General features: G+C 38.5%; 1 protein-coding gene across 5 annotated transcripts in view; it reads right to left on the reverse strand.

Annotated features, from left to right (window-relative positions):
• The window catches only part of fam13a (family with sequence similarity 13 member A), a 52506-nt gene that overhangs the window by 30345 nt on the left and 8691 nt on the right, over window positions 1–13470 (reverse strand). For all 5 annotated transcript variants that reach the window (XM_086211728.1, XM_086211730.1, XM_086211729.1 and 2 more), the window contains 4 exons: window positions 11423–11570; window positions 8632–8709; window positions 7908–7994; window positions 4931–5178 (listed from right to left, as the gene is read on the reverse strand). In XM_086211728.1, the coding sequence (XP_086067854.1) occupies window positions 4931–5178; window positions 7908–7994; window positions 8632–8709; window positions 11423–11570 (561 nt within the window). The remainder of the gene's footprint in view (window positions 1–4930; window positions 5179–7907; window positions 7995–8631; window positions 8710–11422; window positions 11571–13470) is intronic.

Below are 13470 nucleotides of genomic sequence, written 5' to 3' on the forward strand. Positions count from 1 at the left end.
TGTAAGGAGCAGGTGTGTCAAGGGGAGGGAGAATCACATGGGTCGCACCTTGAGATCAAAACAAAGGATTTAGGTTTCAAGTAAAGCAGGAATTTAAATGGGCCAAAGATTAGTCATCTTGAAAAATCTTCAAAATAATACCAAAGGACAGGAAATGTGAAATTATTCCAGCAGCCTGCTTTTAGGTGCAGTTTCAGTTCACCTCAAACACATCCAAATTCTTGGAGAGACCCGAGGGTAGAGTGTTCTCCACTGGTGTTACACAGTCTGGCAAGCGTATTAAAATAATGTGTGCTTTCGCTACGGCCTTTAATTGCAAAAGCGGAAATCCTGCTTACCCACTACCTTACTGAGGGGATAACAACAGGCTTTGTAGGGGTACTCAGGAGAGGCCTGATCCTTCCCGGCTGAGCGGAAAACTACCAACGACAAGTTGGTCAATCTAAAAAAAACGTTCCATTTTTTCCCTTATTTTAAAAAAGGCACAGACAAAGGTAGTCTAGCTTAGTGGAAGCTGGTCACTTGAATAATTCTCACAATGGCACACTCCGGAACTTTTGTCAGGGTCAGCTCCACTTTAACTTTTCCAAAAAAAACATTGACAACTGGCAAAAACATTTCCTGTTTAGCTGGCATCAGTGACGGATTCAAATCGATGGAGGATTACTGAATTATTTTTTATTTCAGGTCTAAATACTCAACCATGACAACAATTTGCAAGTGTGATCAATACAATATTTAATCAACGCTGCCCATTAAGGGACTGATTTCTTGTTTCATTTTATCAACAAGATATCAGTCCCTCCTCACTAATTTTAAGTGCTTTCAGGACCCCTCAAATCATCAGCCGGTAGAAGGGTGCAAGACATTCTTCGAACATCTTCAAGCAGAGTGGGTCATGCCCCAAGTATTTGTTTAGCATAGTTTAGCAATACTTCCTATATCCTCATTCTTAATCTAGACAAAGTGGTTTTAAAGGAAAACTGTTTTTAAATGTTAATAGAAAAACCTGCTAAAATATATCCCAATTTTCAAAAGCCCAAACAATAATCTATAATATATCTCATAATAATAATAAATATATCTTATATAATAATAAATTACATTGGTTTGACAATTTGTCTGATGTATGAAAAACAAGTAAAACAAGTCAATCCATAATCTGAGACTCTCAAAGCAAACTATGTACGTATGGCTTGGAAATGGAGGGAAACAACTATCAAAATTAATTTAAGGACTCAATGTTTCAGCACAAATTTAAATTAATATATTTGCCAAAGAAGTGAGAAACACTTTAAGTCAAGCAGTCAAACGGCTGTGTAACAGTGTTCGAAATTTAGTGTAAAGGCTTTTGACAATTTTTGTCAGGTTTCCTAGATTGTGCCAGTCTGCTACACTGGCCCTGCAGGAGAAAAAAAAAAAATTTTTTTTGGAGAAACTCCTTTGTGTTTTATTTTCTGTGCATGCTACCTGTTTAAATAGACATTGTACTTAGTACAAGATGTGTACTAGATTAAGGAGCGATGGTATGGGATTTGGGGATAAAAACTGCAAATACTGAGGAAGTCTAATAAAAGCAGTTCTTCAAGCAGTAGCTTCTTGCTGTAAAAATGTGCTGTCAGGCCTTCAGGCTGATGGATGAGACGTCCTGACAGGCAGCCAACAATACTGTTAACTGCTCGCACTCACACCATACCGCAACGTTCCTCACTCCCACCTATTTCCAACAAGCTTCTAAGAAACCCAATGGTTACATCACAAGATTCAGTGAACCATGGCAACTGCACACAAAAGCCAGTATGCATCCCCTACATGGAACTACGCAATACTAAGAGCATAATAAGTTCACATGACGCTGCAATGTTGGCTCATGTGTTGAATGAGGATGGTGTCATATTTCAGGTAAAGGTGAGACCGCCTGCTGTAGCATTTATTTGATAAGGAGGAAGAAAAGAGGTATTTCCATATATATATATATATATATATATATATATATATATATATATATATATATATATATATATATATATATATATATATATATATATATTGATCAAAGAGGACTGCTTTATCCATCATGCCCTGGTATACTTCGCAAGGGTAGAACACGGACATATGAGAAGATCTAAAAATGGAGACACAAATAGGAAATCCTAAGTATGATGATTTGAATTCTAGGGTGTGCTGAAAATGCCCTGAGTGAGCAGAGCAGCTCAAGCCAGGGTAGTTCTTGGAATGAGAGCAGCATGTGTCAAATGTAATTCACTTGTCATTAAAATTAAAAACTTTTTTACCACCTTTGACACAAGTCAGTTTAAAACATACTCTCCTTTAATTAATCTTAGAGATATGTTTAATTTGGCATCGGTTAGGTGGCTGGGCTGCTGTGCATGGTGTACAGTGCTGACACAGATTGCTCTAACACTTCCCTACGGAAAGTGAGAGCAAGCTGACAAGTAGGCATGACAGAAGCTACAGATATGAAAACACACAGATCTACTCATGGAAAACGATCATATAGTTGCTATGGACTGTATGTCACACTCACGGATACGTAAAGCTCAAACTGTTTTCTACGTAAAGTTCCCCATATCCAAAAAGATATTTCTGCCTTTGAAAGTTACATCTTCTTCCTTCTTTGTTTCAATTGATGACAGCGTTTTAATTTTTGCCTGCTGTATGCGTACTAGTCAACACAAGCCGTTTCCTGACACACATTACTGTGGCGCTGTCTGTACATCCGTCACCCGATATAACTTGGGTGTATCCATGAGAAGATTAACTGATACTCTGACTAGGTGAGGAAAGTTGTTAGCACATTGGAAGTATATTTGGGGCTTCATGGAGACAGGTACATCTGTTCTGAGAAGATGGTAAGCCATGTTGATTTAATAATTGAGGTCTCACCAAAGTAATACGCTTAATTTTCCTTGATATTTAAGAGTGATAAAATCAAAAAAATTCATTGGTGTGGACATGAGTAGACTGAGACACTTTGTGTATAGAATTTCGTATCTTTTAAAAAAAATATCACATGTGACTTTCTTTCCGCATTTATTATCTACTTCATCATACATATTCTCAACTCAGTTGTATTGAGCATGTTCATGTCTCAAGAACTTACCTTTTTTTGTTTTGATAAAACTAAAAACATTAATTCAATAATGTACATTGATAAATTAAAAAAAAAATCCAGTTCCATTTGAAGAACAAGCCCTTTACAACATTTTTAGGGGAATATTTATATAATAGTAAGGTTTGCAATTTGATATACAGCTGTGAGTGAAAGCGCTTAGTGTGTGAAAGTGTGTGTCATAATAAACTTTTATGTAATGTGTTCATGTATCTGGTGCTGACACGGTTTGAACTGATTAATGTCATTGTAAAGGTCACCGATGCAGTCGTAGTAGAAGCCAAAAGTGTCATCGTTTATCGTCTTGCAGCTTCAACGTCATACACATGACATTTATTGCTTTGCTCCACATAGGGAGTTCTAGGTTTCCCACCATACACTCCGCCAACAGTTAAGTGGTCTAGTAATCGTATGTCTATCATTCACAGTGGATGTAGAGGATGAACGCACAAACAGTGCAGATGTGATCACAACCATGGTTGATGCTTGTCAAAGCAGCTGCTCGACTCTTCAGGCCTGTCATCAATACGTGTCCTGAGTGACCCGATTACAAGTGGACAGCTCTAGATACACTTCTATTAAAATGCTTCTCCACGTGTCTGCATTTGATCAAACGTCATTTCCCTAATCTACAAGCAAATAAACACCTACATTATTTCCCTTTGCAAAGATCACATATGTTGTTTTAAACCACCACAAGACAACACAACACTTCACATGCTTTTTCAGCTGGACATTAAAAGAACTCCAAAAATTGCAGCTACGTCTCTTCTGTGATGTGTTTCAGGCAAACTAAATCTCTTGATATCATCAATAAGAGATTCCTCGTAATCCCCTAAACAATTTCTTGGGAACCAACTGTGTCACACTGCCATTGTTTCATATGTGTCCTCAATGCACCTTGAGTGCATTCACACCTATACTTAGAGATGTCCACTTGGGATCGGATCACCCAGGACACATGTTCGTACCAAGTCTGAACGGGAACTTAGTTAAAGATGCAAGAGCCCCAACAACAGACACAGCTGTAGCCTTGCTATTCACAGACTGAGGACACCTGACACCAAGTGGTTCCAGTTTCAACTTCCTATAATAGGCTTGTTTGCATGCCAAAGGCACATTGCCACAGGGCCAGAGCTTCAGATCCTTGCTGTCTGAATCTCACACTCATTCTTCACCCAGGTGTCAGCTAACAGCACAGCACCTACACAAACAACGGTTGTAATCTATTTACCACTGATGGAGTCCGCTGGTACCCACAAAATTTTTGTTAGTTTAATTTGCACCACTGTCCAAATATAATGTTAATGTTTTGAATTTGTGTGTGCTTGCTTGTAAGTCTGCCATGAAATATGGAAGTATGTACATAGGCTGTTTTATGATAGGGTAAAACCAAACAACTCTGGAAAAAAAAAAAAAAAACAGAAACAGAAACAATTCAACATCGACTGTCAGGTATTCATCTGTAAAGTGTAAGTATAATATGGCATTTGGGTTTATTTTAGAAGGGCTATAAAGCATCATACTTCCAGATAAGATATTTATCTACATAACATCATAAAAGCTCAGTAATCTCTGCCTACATGACACACAGTTACTGAGTTTTTGTTGTAGTAACTATTATGCTGCTGCTGTATTTCTGTATTCATGAGCATCTTCAGTTGATACAGCTCTCAAACAAAATGGGTCCTAATAAAATTCCTAAAGTAATTATTGACATCTAATTGCTATATCCAACAAGAAATAGGTCAGGTTGTATTTGTTATTTTCTCAGACAGACATACTGGTCATACACACCTGCTGACGGCCTCCATGCTTTCAGTTGGGCTAGCACCAGGGTTGCTGGGGTACCAGGCAGTGACTGGGCTCTCTCTTCGGGCCAAAGGTGTGTGAGTTGTCTCCATTGCCTCTGGACTTGGACTCCTCACTTCTGTGGTTAGCGGTAAAACTATCGGTATGGAGAGAGGCCTTGCATGGGGCGACCCAGCCAAGCGGCTGGGGTGAGGGTTGATTTCAGGCATGCCTTCGATCTTGCCTTTCCTCACCTGTTTTACACAGAGAGATGCGCCAGCAGCAGGTGAGTCTTGTGACAGGAAATGTGAGACAGCAGACGAGGTAAACGATACAGGACTGCTGACATTTCTGCACTATCAACCTAATACCACTGCATTACACATAAATACACACACCCTCAGAAACACACACTGGCACCTTCAACCTTAGGTCAGGTTACTGTAAAACATACATTTGAAGATCTTCTGAGGTGAAGCGAAATGCGATAAAAGAGATAGGTAAAAAGAGGTTAGTGGGTAAAACTGTAAGGTTAGACTGATGTTTGTCTTACCGTGCTGACCCTGAGTGGGTGTAAACAACGCGAACCACCAACTGTTGTGTAGGAGAAGAACCTTAATCTAATCACAGCCACATTGCGAAAAGTACCCTTCTGCATTTTCAACCCAAAAAAGAAAAAAAAACTGAGAGAAATGTCACAAGAAGTGTGCAAAGAGCTTCTTCTCAATATACATGAAGAGGAAGCATATGCTGACTCATGTATAATGAGGCCAAACAGCTGGCTGAATGAGGAGGGAATGGGTCTGACACAGTAGATTAAGTACCAATACTGATCTAACACTTAGTGCTAAAATAGACTTAGCTCTCGATAACTGTCCTCCGGTTGAATTAAAAAGCTTTTTTTCCCCTTCATGCCAATTATCAGTGGAACATTTCCATTTAGTGTTTAAGTTAATGGGTCATTCTAAAATCCATGGATGAAACCTCCATTTAGACATTCAGTTACTGTGCACTTTAATGGCTGAATAAGCTTCTTTAGCAAGGCCCAGTATGGATTTTGTCCCTTAGGGCTTTGCAATTGATTTTACTAAATTTGTCATTCACAGAAAAGGAGAGAAAACATTAATGTGGGGATCAGCTTAGCTTTTTAGGCTTCCACTGCATCATGGAAGAACCACAAACGGAGCACTCTCCTAAAATCCAAATGGAATATTGTGATATCAGACGTCAAGCATTGATGAGATTATCAGGTCACGCAGGTTGTCTGTGTTTTTAGGTTATCATGATGATGCATTTTTTCTGTGGTGCCTTTATTTTGTTTTCTTTAAACCCTGACAGAAATGATAAAGATCTGTATAGTTGCAATGTTAGAGTTTCCAGTACATTGACTGTGTACATGTTTTAAACATTAACTAAAAGCGTTTACCTACTCAGCTTACCTTCTCACTTTGGGGGTACTTTGATGTGGAGAGCTACTGTGAGAGGTGATATAGAGGTCTTGTCTTTTGCATTTGATAATACATGACTAGAAGTGGAGAACCACAACAAACACGCTAAAAAAACCCTAAAAACTAAAAACAAAAAATACAAAATCCAACAGCCTGTTTTTCAGATGCAGTTTTGAGGCTCTACCTTTGCAATCTGACCCAAGCTAGCTTTTCCTGGCAGAACCACCTTTCACCAGACCTCTTATAGTGGCTGGGTCATGAAATACTGTATATATCACTTAAGCCTTTTTATGAATGAATAAGATCACTGTGGTCGTATCATGGCCATAGAAGGTCTACGCGACACCAATTCAACAGTAATGAATGCCTTTTGGGAACTGCAGCTCTCACACTGGCACCTGTGTACAAACAACAGAACAGAACTTCCCCTTTAAATGCTTTTCATTTTAAAATAAATGCTGCATCATAAATCAAACAGATACAACAGGCGTGTTTAGTGCTCTCTCGCTAATGTGTGTGGAGGTATGTCTTGACCTTAAGCTAGACCTGAGGCAAATAAATAACTTGTAATTTATAATCTTGTTATTAAACTTCTCTGGTTAGTCTGGCCTTGAAAGTTAGATAGGTTTTATAGAGGTTGATCTATAGTGGTGATTAATTGCCCAATAAACTATTATGGAGGTCAAGCCCTTTTTGTCAGGAGTCATTTTAAGTTTCAAAGAAAGAAGGGATGATTTCCGGGATTCAGCATTGCTCACAGAAATCAGCAGTTAATGTTTTTCAAATGATCCATAAATGCATGCAGTTATATTTGTCCATCAATGATGGTGACCTTCTTAGATTAATGGAAGTTCTGGCTATTCTTGAACAAATGGATAAGTTCTCCATGGGTTCTTTGCTAAAAGCAGACAATGTTTAAGTGGCTTCTAAAGGAAGTAAACATTCTTCAACAGGAGAAGGTGGTACCCTCCTCAGCAATTCTTGTACCTTTACAGTGACACTGGTGTTGATGTGCATTTATGGTTTGAGAGCTTTGTTAAAAATTGAGTTAAAACAATTGCAGCAATCTGTATTTGTTTGCAATTTGTAATTTAATGTAAGAACATTTCTCTTTTTTACAACTTTAATTTGAATAAATGGTCTTCTGCATGCACACAAACAGGAATTGTCCAAGATTTAATTCAATTTGAATCAATTCCTTGAGCGAATACCATTTTCCTGGCAGGGGTTTGTTTCATAGCTGAAAGCACATATCATAGGCCATGTTTGTCTCTCACTGCAAATAAATGTGTTGTTGTTTTCTGCAGCAGATTGCCTTTATCAAATCACATCATGTGACTCAGCAGTAAGGCCACAGGCATTGGAGGTTGCCTGAGAGATGACGGTAAGCCAATCAGCAGCAGTAGGGAACTACAGCAGATAAGAAAGCAGGAACTCCTTCTTTGGAAGGGTGAGAAATTGAGTGTAGTAGAGCATCAGGCCATTAAACTAGAACAACTTATTCACACTAACTGTATCAAAGGCATTCTCTGTACCTTTTTTTTCCTTGGTCTCGCCTTTTGCGTGTTAGTGGAGGAATAGTTGGAGGGTTCGACTTTATCTGATGTGTTTTCTTGATCAGCCTTTAGAGTTGGAAATTAAAGGGAAAGATAATGAGATTAACAGTGCAAAGAAACATTTGTATAACATGACCTAGACAAGTCCATGTATACAGTAATGTTACGAATGCAGGTCCTGAAGCAACAATACTGTTTACTAACACATAATACTGATCCATCTAAATATTGATCTTTTAATTCTAGATCAGCCTAATCTATTTCTTAACATAAAAAGCATGAGAAAATGGGGCAAAAAAACCCTAAAATGATAGTAATTACATATAATTGAAAAGGTCATCGTCTATTCAGACCAAGTCACCTGCCATTCCAGGCAGTATAAACAAGTCAGCTGACACTGATAACATCTTTAAAGCCCACAGAGACCCACAAACACATGCAGAAATGGCTTTGGTTTCAGAAAACAGCTTTCCAAAACATGCCCATGCTATGTTAATCACGTCACACACATCACATGGTTGGTGTTAAAAGGACTATGTAAGGGAATTTGAAGGGTTCAGGCAAGTTTTCCTGAATGTCACACATAAACAACAACACTTCAGTCTGACTCAAAAGACCTCTATGACAGGTAAGATGAGGAGCATTAACACACAAACAAAAGATGCATACATGCAGGCATGTTACTGAGCAGCTGAGCACGCACCTTGGTCCTGGGAACTGGCGTTGGTGTCTTTGAATGCAGGTGGTTGGGTGGCTCATTTGTGTCTGTCAAATGTGCTGCCTGGGACCAGAACCAACACATAAAAGATGGTCACATTTGTAGGCTTTCGCATATCGTGAGAAGCGCAAACGAAGCAACAAATCATGCAAGCTTCTGAAGCTTCCATTCTCTCTAAGTAACTTTAGCTGCATTTTTTTTCTTACACCACAACACCTGGGTATGCATACTCTACCTTTCTCCTACGAGCCTTAACAACAGCATCCAGAATAGATTTAAATAGCTTTACAATCTGCATCTGCACTACATACACTCACATAAACACCTCCAGTTTATCAGTATTTACGACTGAGGCAAAGGCAACACCAGTGCAGTGTTTAATGTTGTTAAGAGAAAGGTCAGAAAGCCACGGGCATCTGTGGATGTGCGCATGTTTGTGTGTAAGTCGATCTCATTCTGACTGGGGGGTTTCCCCAAAAGTCAGTGGGGTCTCATGTGTCAGCACTGTTACCAGCATTACTAGCAAAAGATGCTTAAATATTGTTTCAAGAAATTTCCCTACAGTGTAAAAACATTTACCAATTCAAGATTAACCGATGTTTAGATTTCATGGAAACAAGCAGCATGTGATTACTCATATTTTTAACATCAGCAATTTAATGGTGTAAAAGGGGCACCGTGACAGATGAGAGGTCATGCTCACAGGGAGCCGCCCCCCCCCACCTTGGCATCAGATGACCCATTTCACATTTCATGCCAATAACACAGCCATCAATCAAAAAACAAGACTTTGTTGTGAAGGATGTCTTTCCAAAAGTGGAAATTTGGGCAAGGTTTTCCAATTCCACAAGTGGTGTGACAGTTGAAAAGTCACTCGTGCAGCAGCTGTTGCAAACATAAATGTCACTCTTATTTCACTCTCTGATGTAGACCGGAGAAGGAACTGCACTTCATTGTGCTGCAATTTCATGGAAGATGTTTTTTTATTTCAGCTTTGATCGTGAATTTTCCAGAGTTGTTGAAAAATATTAAATATATAATGCTAATTACAGGCATATGTCTGTGGTTTGATACAGCGCATTTCTGTTAAACAATTTGTGTTTTTCTTATGTCCACAGGAGGTGAAACATGCAGGATTTTGTTCTTTCTGCAGGCCTGGATATACCTTCAAGGGTAATGACATCATGTTTTTCTTTATATATTTTCATGTTGAAGAGCTGTATGGGGATATTTAACATGTGGGTTTTCAGGTTTTTCAACCGAGATACATTTCACTTGGACAAAACTTTACACAAATAAATAAATCAGGATATGAACAAAGGATTAATTCATCTCCACATCGGAACTAAATTCTTTGCAATCCCGATGGATAATTTGGATAAAAAAAATGTTCCTTGGGATGTAGTACTTCATAAGTCAACAGATATATCCATTTTCTTATGTACAACATGGATTGATTATCTTTAATCATAACAAAATTATATTTTGGAGATATTTTGGTTCGCTGTCATGGTGGGAAACATACTGTAATGTAAAGACATTTGACTAAAACTGAATAGTTAATTGAATTTATAACCGTTTTTTGAAAAACTCGTCAACTACAACTGTTTTGGGACATTGAGGGAAATTAGGTATTTTTCTGAAATCCTACCTCTTGTCTTGCATTTACATGTATTGTGGTCTAAATTAACTAACAAATTTTAAGTATTTAATGAAATCTAGATCAATTCAAAGAAAGAAAGGAAGATGTCCTGGTATTAAATGATTCCAGCTACGCTCAACAGATGATTTGTGATGTTGTGCTTGGTTTGTTTCAGGCTCCATTTTGCTCTGGGGCTTTCTGGCGCTCCAAGGGAAACCAGCAGTCCAGACAAATCAGCTAATCAATGAAGACAACATCCATCAAAGGAAACATAAATCAACAATCAGAGACTCAAGCCGCCTGCAGAGGAGTTGTTAAAACTGGGATATGAGATCAATACTGAGGCCAGTTTTAGCTACAAGTTATATAACCTGGATTCTTAAATCATCCATTTTCCAAGTAGATGAGCACAGAGTGAAGTCACAGACCAGAAAAGAGGACATCACACTGCATAATGTGCTTTGGTACAACATGTTACTGTATTCTTAACTTCTCCTCTATATTATACTGATTCACAGTTGGCTGTGAAGCAGGAGGTAGAGCGGGTTGACGAGAGCCCGAGAGGTTCTTGTTAAGATCACCAGCTCTTTTAGAGGCTGTGCTTAAGTGTTCTTAAACAAGAAACTGAACCCCTAACTTGTCCAGATGCCTCCACACTCGGTGTAAGAACATGTGTGGGAATGGCGTGCCGTCCGTTTAAAGTAGCAGAATGTAGTTGTGCTGAGCAGCAGCTGGCTCAGGACTGTATGTGTATCACATCTTATAACTGTTTTTGATAACAAGACCGTGACAGAAAGAAAACGAACCATGTTAATATAATTTTTGTCGCTACTGTGTCATGCATCATGCTCAAGATTTACCTCACTTTACAGTGATCCTCCACATCTGGACCCACAACAGCTGTGTACATGTTAAATGTAGATGCTAATGGCTAGCATTAGACCGAAAGAGCGACTAAATGAAGGTAAGGGTCTTATTTTTCATTCCAAATGTGTTTCTAGTATGTGAAAGCACTACTTAAAGCTCCTTATCTTCTTAACACAAGTCAGTGTACAATCTGAATAATGCTGAAACTCTCCATTTAGTTAAAGCTAAATTGATGCTACTGTTTACCATAGATACATAAATACAAACCTTGACACCAATAACGGTTGACTGGTCTTCTGTGTGACATTCTTTGTCTGTGTTAATCTCAAAAATATTGCTGTAGTTCTGGATGAGCTTGACCATGATCTTGTTACAGATATTTTGGTCCTTGATTGCTTCAAAACCAGGGGCCACACTGGTTGGGAGAGAGAGAGAGAGGCAGAGAGAGAGAGAGAGAGAGAAAGAGGGAAAAAAGAGCGAGAGAGGGAGAGAGATGAAAAATAAATGAGCAATAAGCATACTGATCACATTTCATCAAAATCCCCAAAAGTTAATAAATGAGTGAGTTTTAGATTTAATTTCACTCAAAAATATCACGTTTTCAATCTGTAGAACTGAAAAACAATTATAATTCTGAAGCTGAAATAGGTTAGCCATCAGTTATTAAACTTGATTAATGCTAAATTCAAACCAAATCTGGCACTGCAGCAAAAAGAGAGGTTCTCTCAGTCATTTGAAAGGGGATGGTGCATTTAGCTGTGAAGGTTGGAGCCAAAGCCCAGTAAAGTTGAACTAGAGTCAACTCTTAGAGAAACCCAACCTGACGACCCGCTACAGCTAATCATATTAGCCAAACATCAGACCGGCAAACGCCCACGGGGAAAGCACAATTTACCAAGCAGCACTGCAGAATTCTGCCATTTACAGAGCAACAGAGAACATGGAAGATAGAATGATCGCCTCATTCCTGAGCTGTACAACCCTGCCCTGAGGGAGTACAAAGACATACATCTGTGTAGTTGCATCACTACACAAGCTGTGATTCGAGTTTGTCTAGGTTGCATTTCACAACAAATGTCACAAAACAGGCCTGATTTGATGTGAAACCAGCCTAGAAAAGGATTCTTCTCACATCTGGTGCTGGAGTTGTTACCGAACAGCTGTGTGAGATGTACTGGGGTGTAGGCCTTACTGGCGGTCAAATTATATAATCTTAATACTCAGAAAAGAAAATCCAATGCAGTTTATTACCGGAGGTGAGGTGGACAACTGGAGATTTAATGTTGGCCAGAGTACGGTGTGGCTGGAGGTTGAGGACTAAATATATGGATAAGATTTTAACTGTATTACACAGGCAGGGAGGAAAGGGGTGGTGAGCTCAGCAGCTGACATATGAAACCACTGACTTCATTATTTATTTATGAACATCATAGAAAGATTTGAAAACACTGATAAGGTTGGATCATTTCTTATATGTCACATGATCACTGGACTCAAATTAGTGTCCTTAACCTATACAGTTTGACCTTTACATAGAATGTCAGACTTTAAAGAGTTTGATTCCCTTGGTGTTGCTGGTTTGGACCATGCAGGAATATGGGGAAGATGGTCTGTTTTTTTTTTAACAGCTACAGACTCAAGTTTTAACAAAATATAAATAGATGGGAGATTTATATGACATCATTTGAGATTTTATAAGAAATGAAGAATCACTAGAAGATTCCTTAAAACACCATGCTTTTATCATCACTAAATAAGCAACAGCATCACCTACTGGCAAAAGATTATGACAAACACAACATATCTGAGTAAAAAAACAAATCTTCAAATAGAGACAAAAATATACCCCTGAACTATGTGGGGACAACTTCACTTGGGGTTCATTAAATTATTAATTATGGACCAAATAAGAGCGGCATTATTCCAGCATCCTGCTGCTCTGACAAATGAAACCAATGTTTGATATTTTACTCAAAAACCAAGAACAGAGTAAAAGATTACTGACTCCTTCAGTTAGCAGGAATGTCAGTCAACCTTTTTAAGGACGAAGATAAACTGCCTTACATTGAGAAGTTCAGGAGTCATCTATTAATGGTCTGCAATTTGCAACAGAAATCCCACCTAAATATTCAGGAATTTTAATGATGATTTCCCTCCAAGCCCCAAAGATAAATTATATATAACAAGTCAGACTGAGGCTTTAATCTAATCATAGACAATTCCATGCTGGAGCATTTTAGCATCTCTTAGCTCACCGTTTATGTTTTACAGAGCTACAAACATACTATTCTTGTTCTGAAAAAAGGTAAACTCAC

The sequence above is a fragment of the Aulostomus chinensis genome, chromosome 8, assembly GCF_037954235.1.
Source record: "Aulostomus chinensis isolate RoL2024-O1b breed Wild chromosome 8, RoL_Achi_v1.0, whole genome shotgun sequence".
Classification (NCBI taxonomy): Eukaryota; Metazoa; Chordata; class Actinopteri; order Syngnathiformes; family Aulostomidae; genus Aulostomus; species Aulostomus chinensis.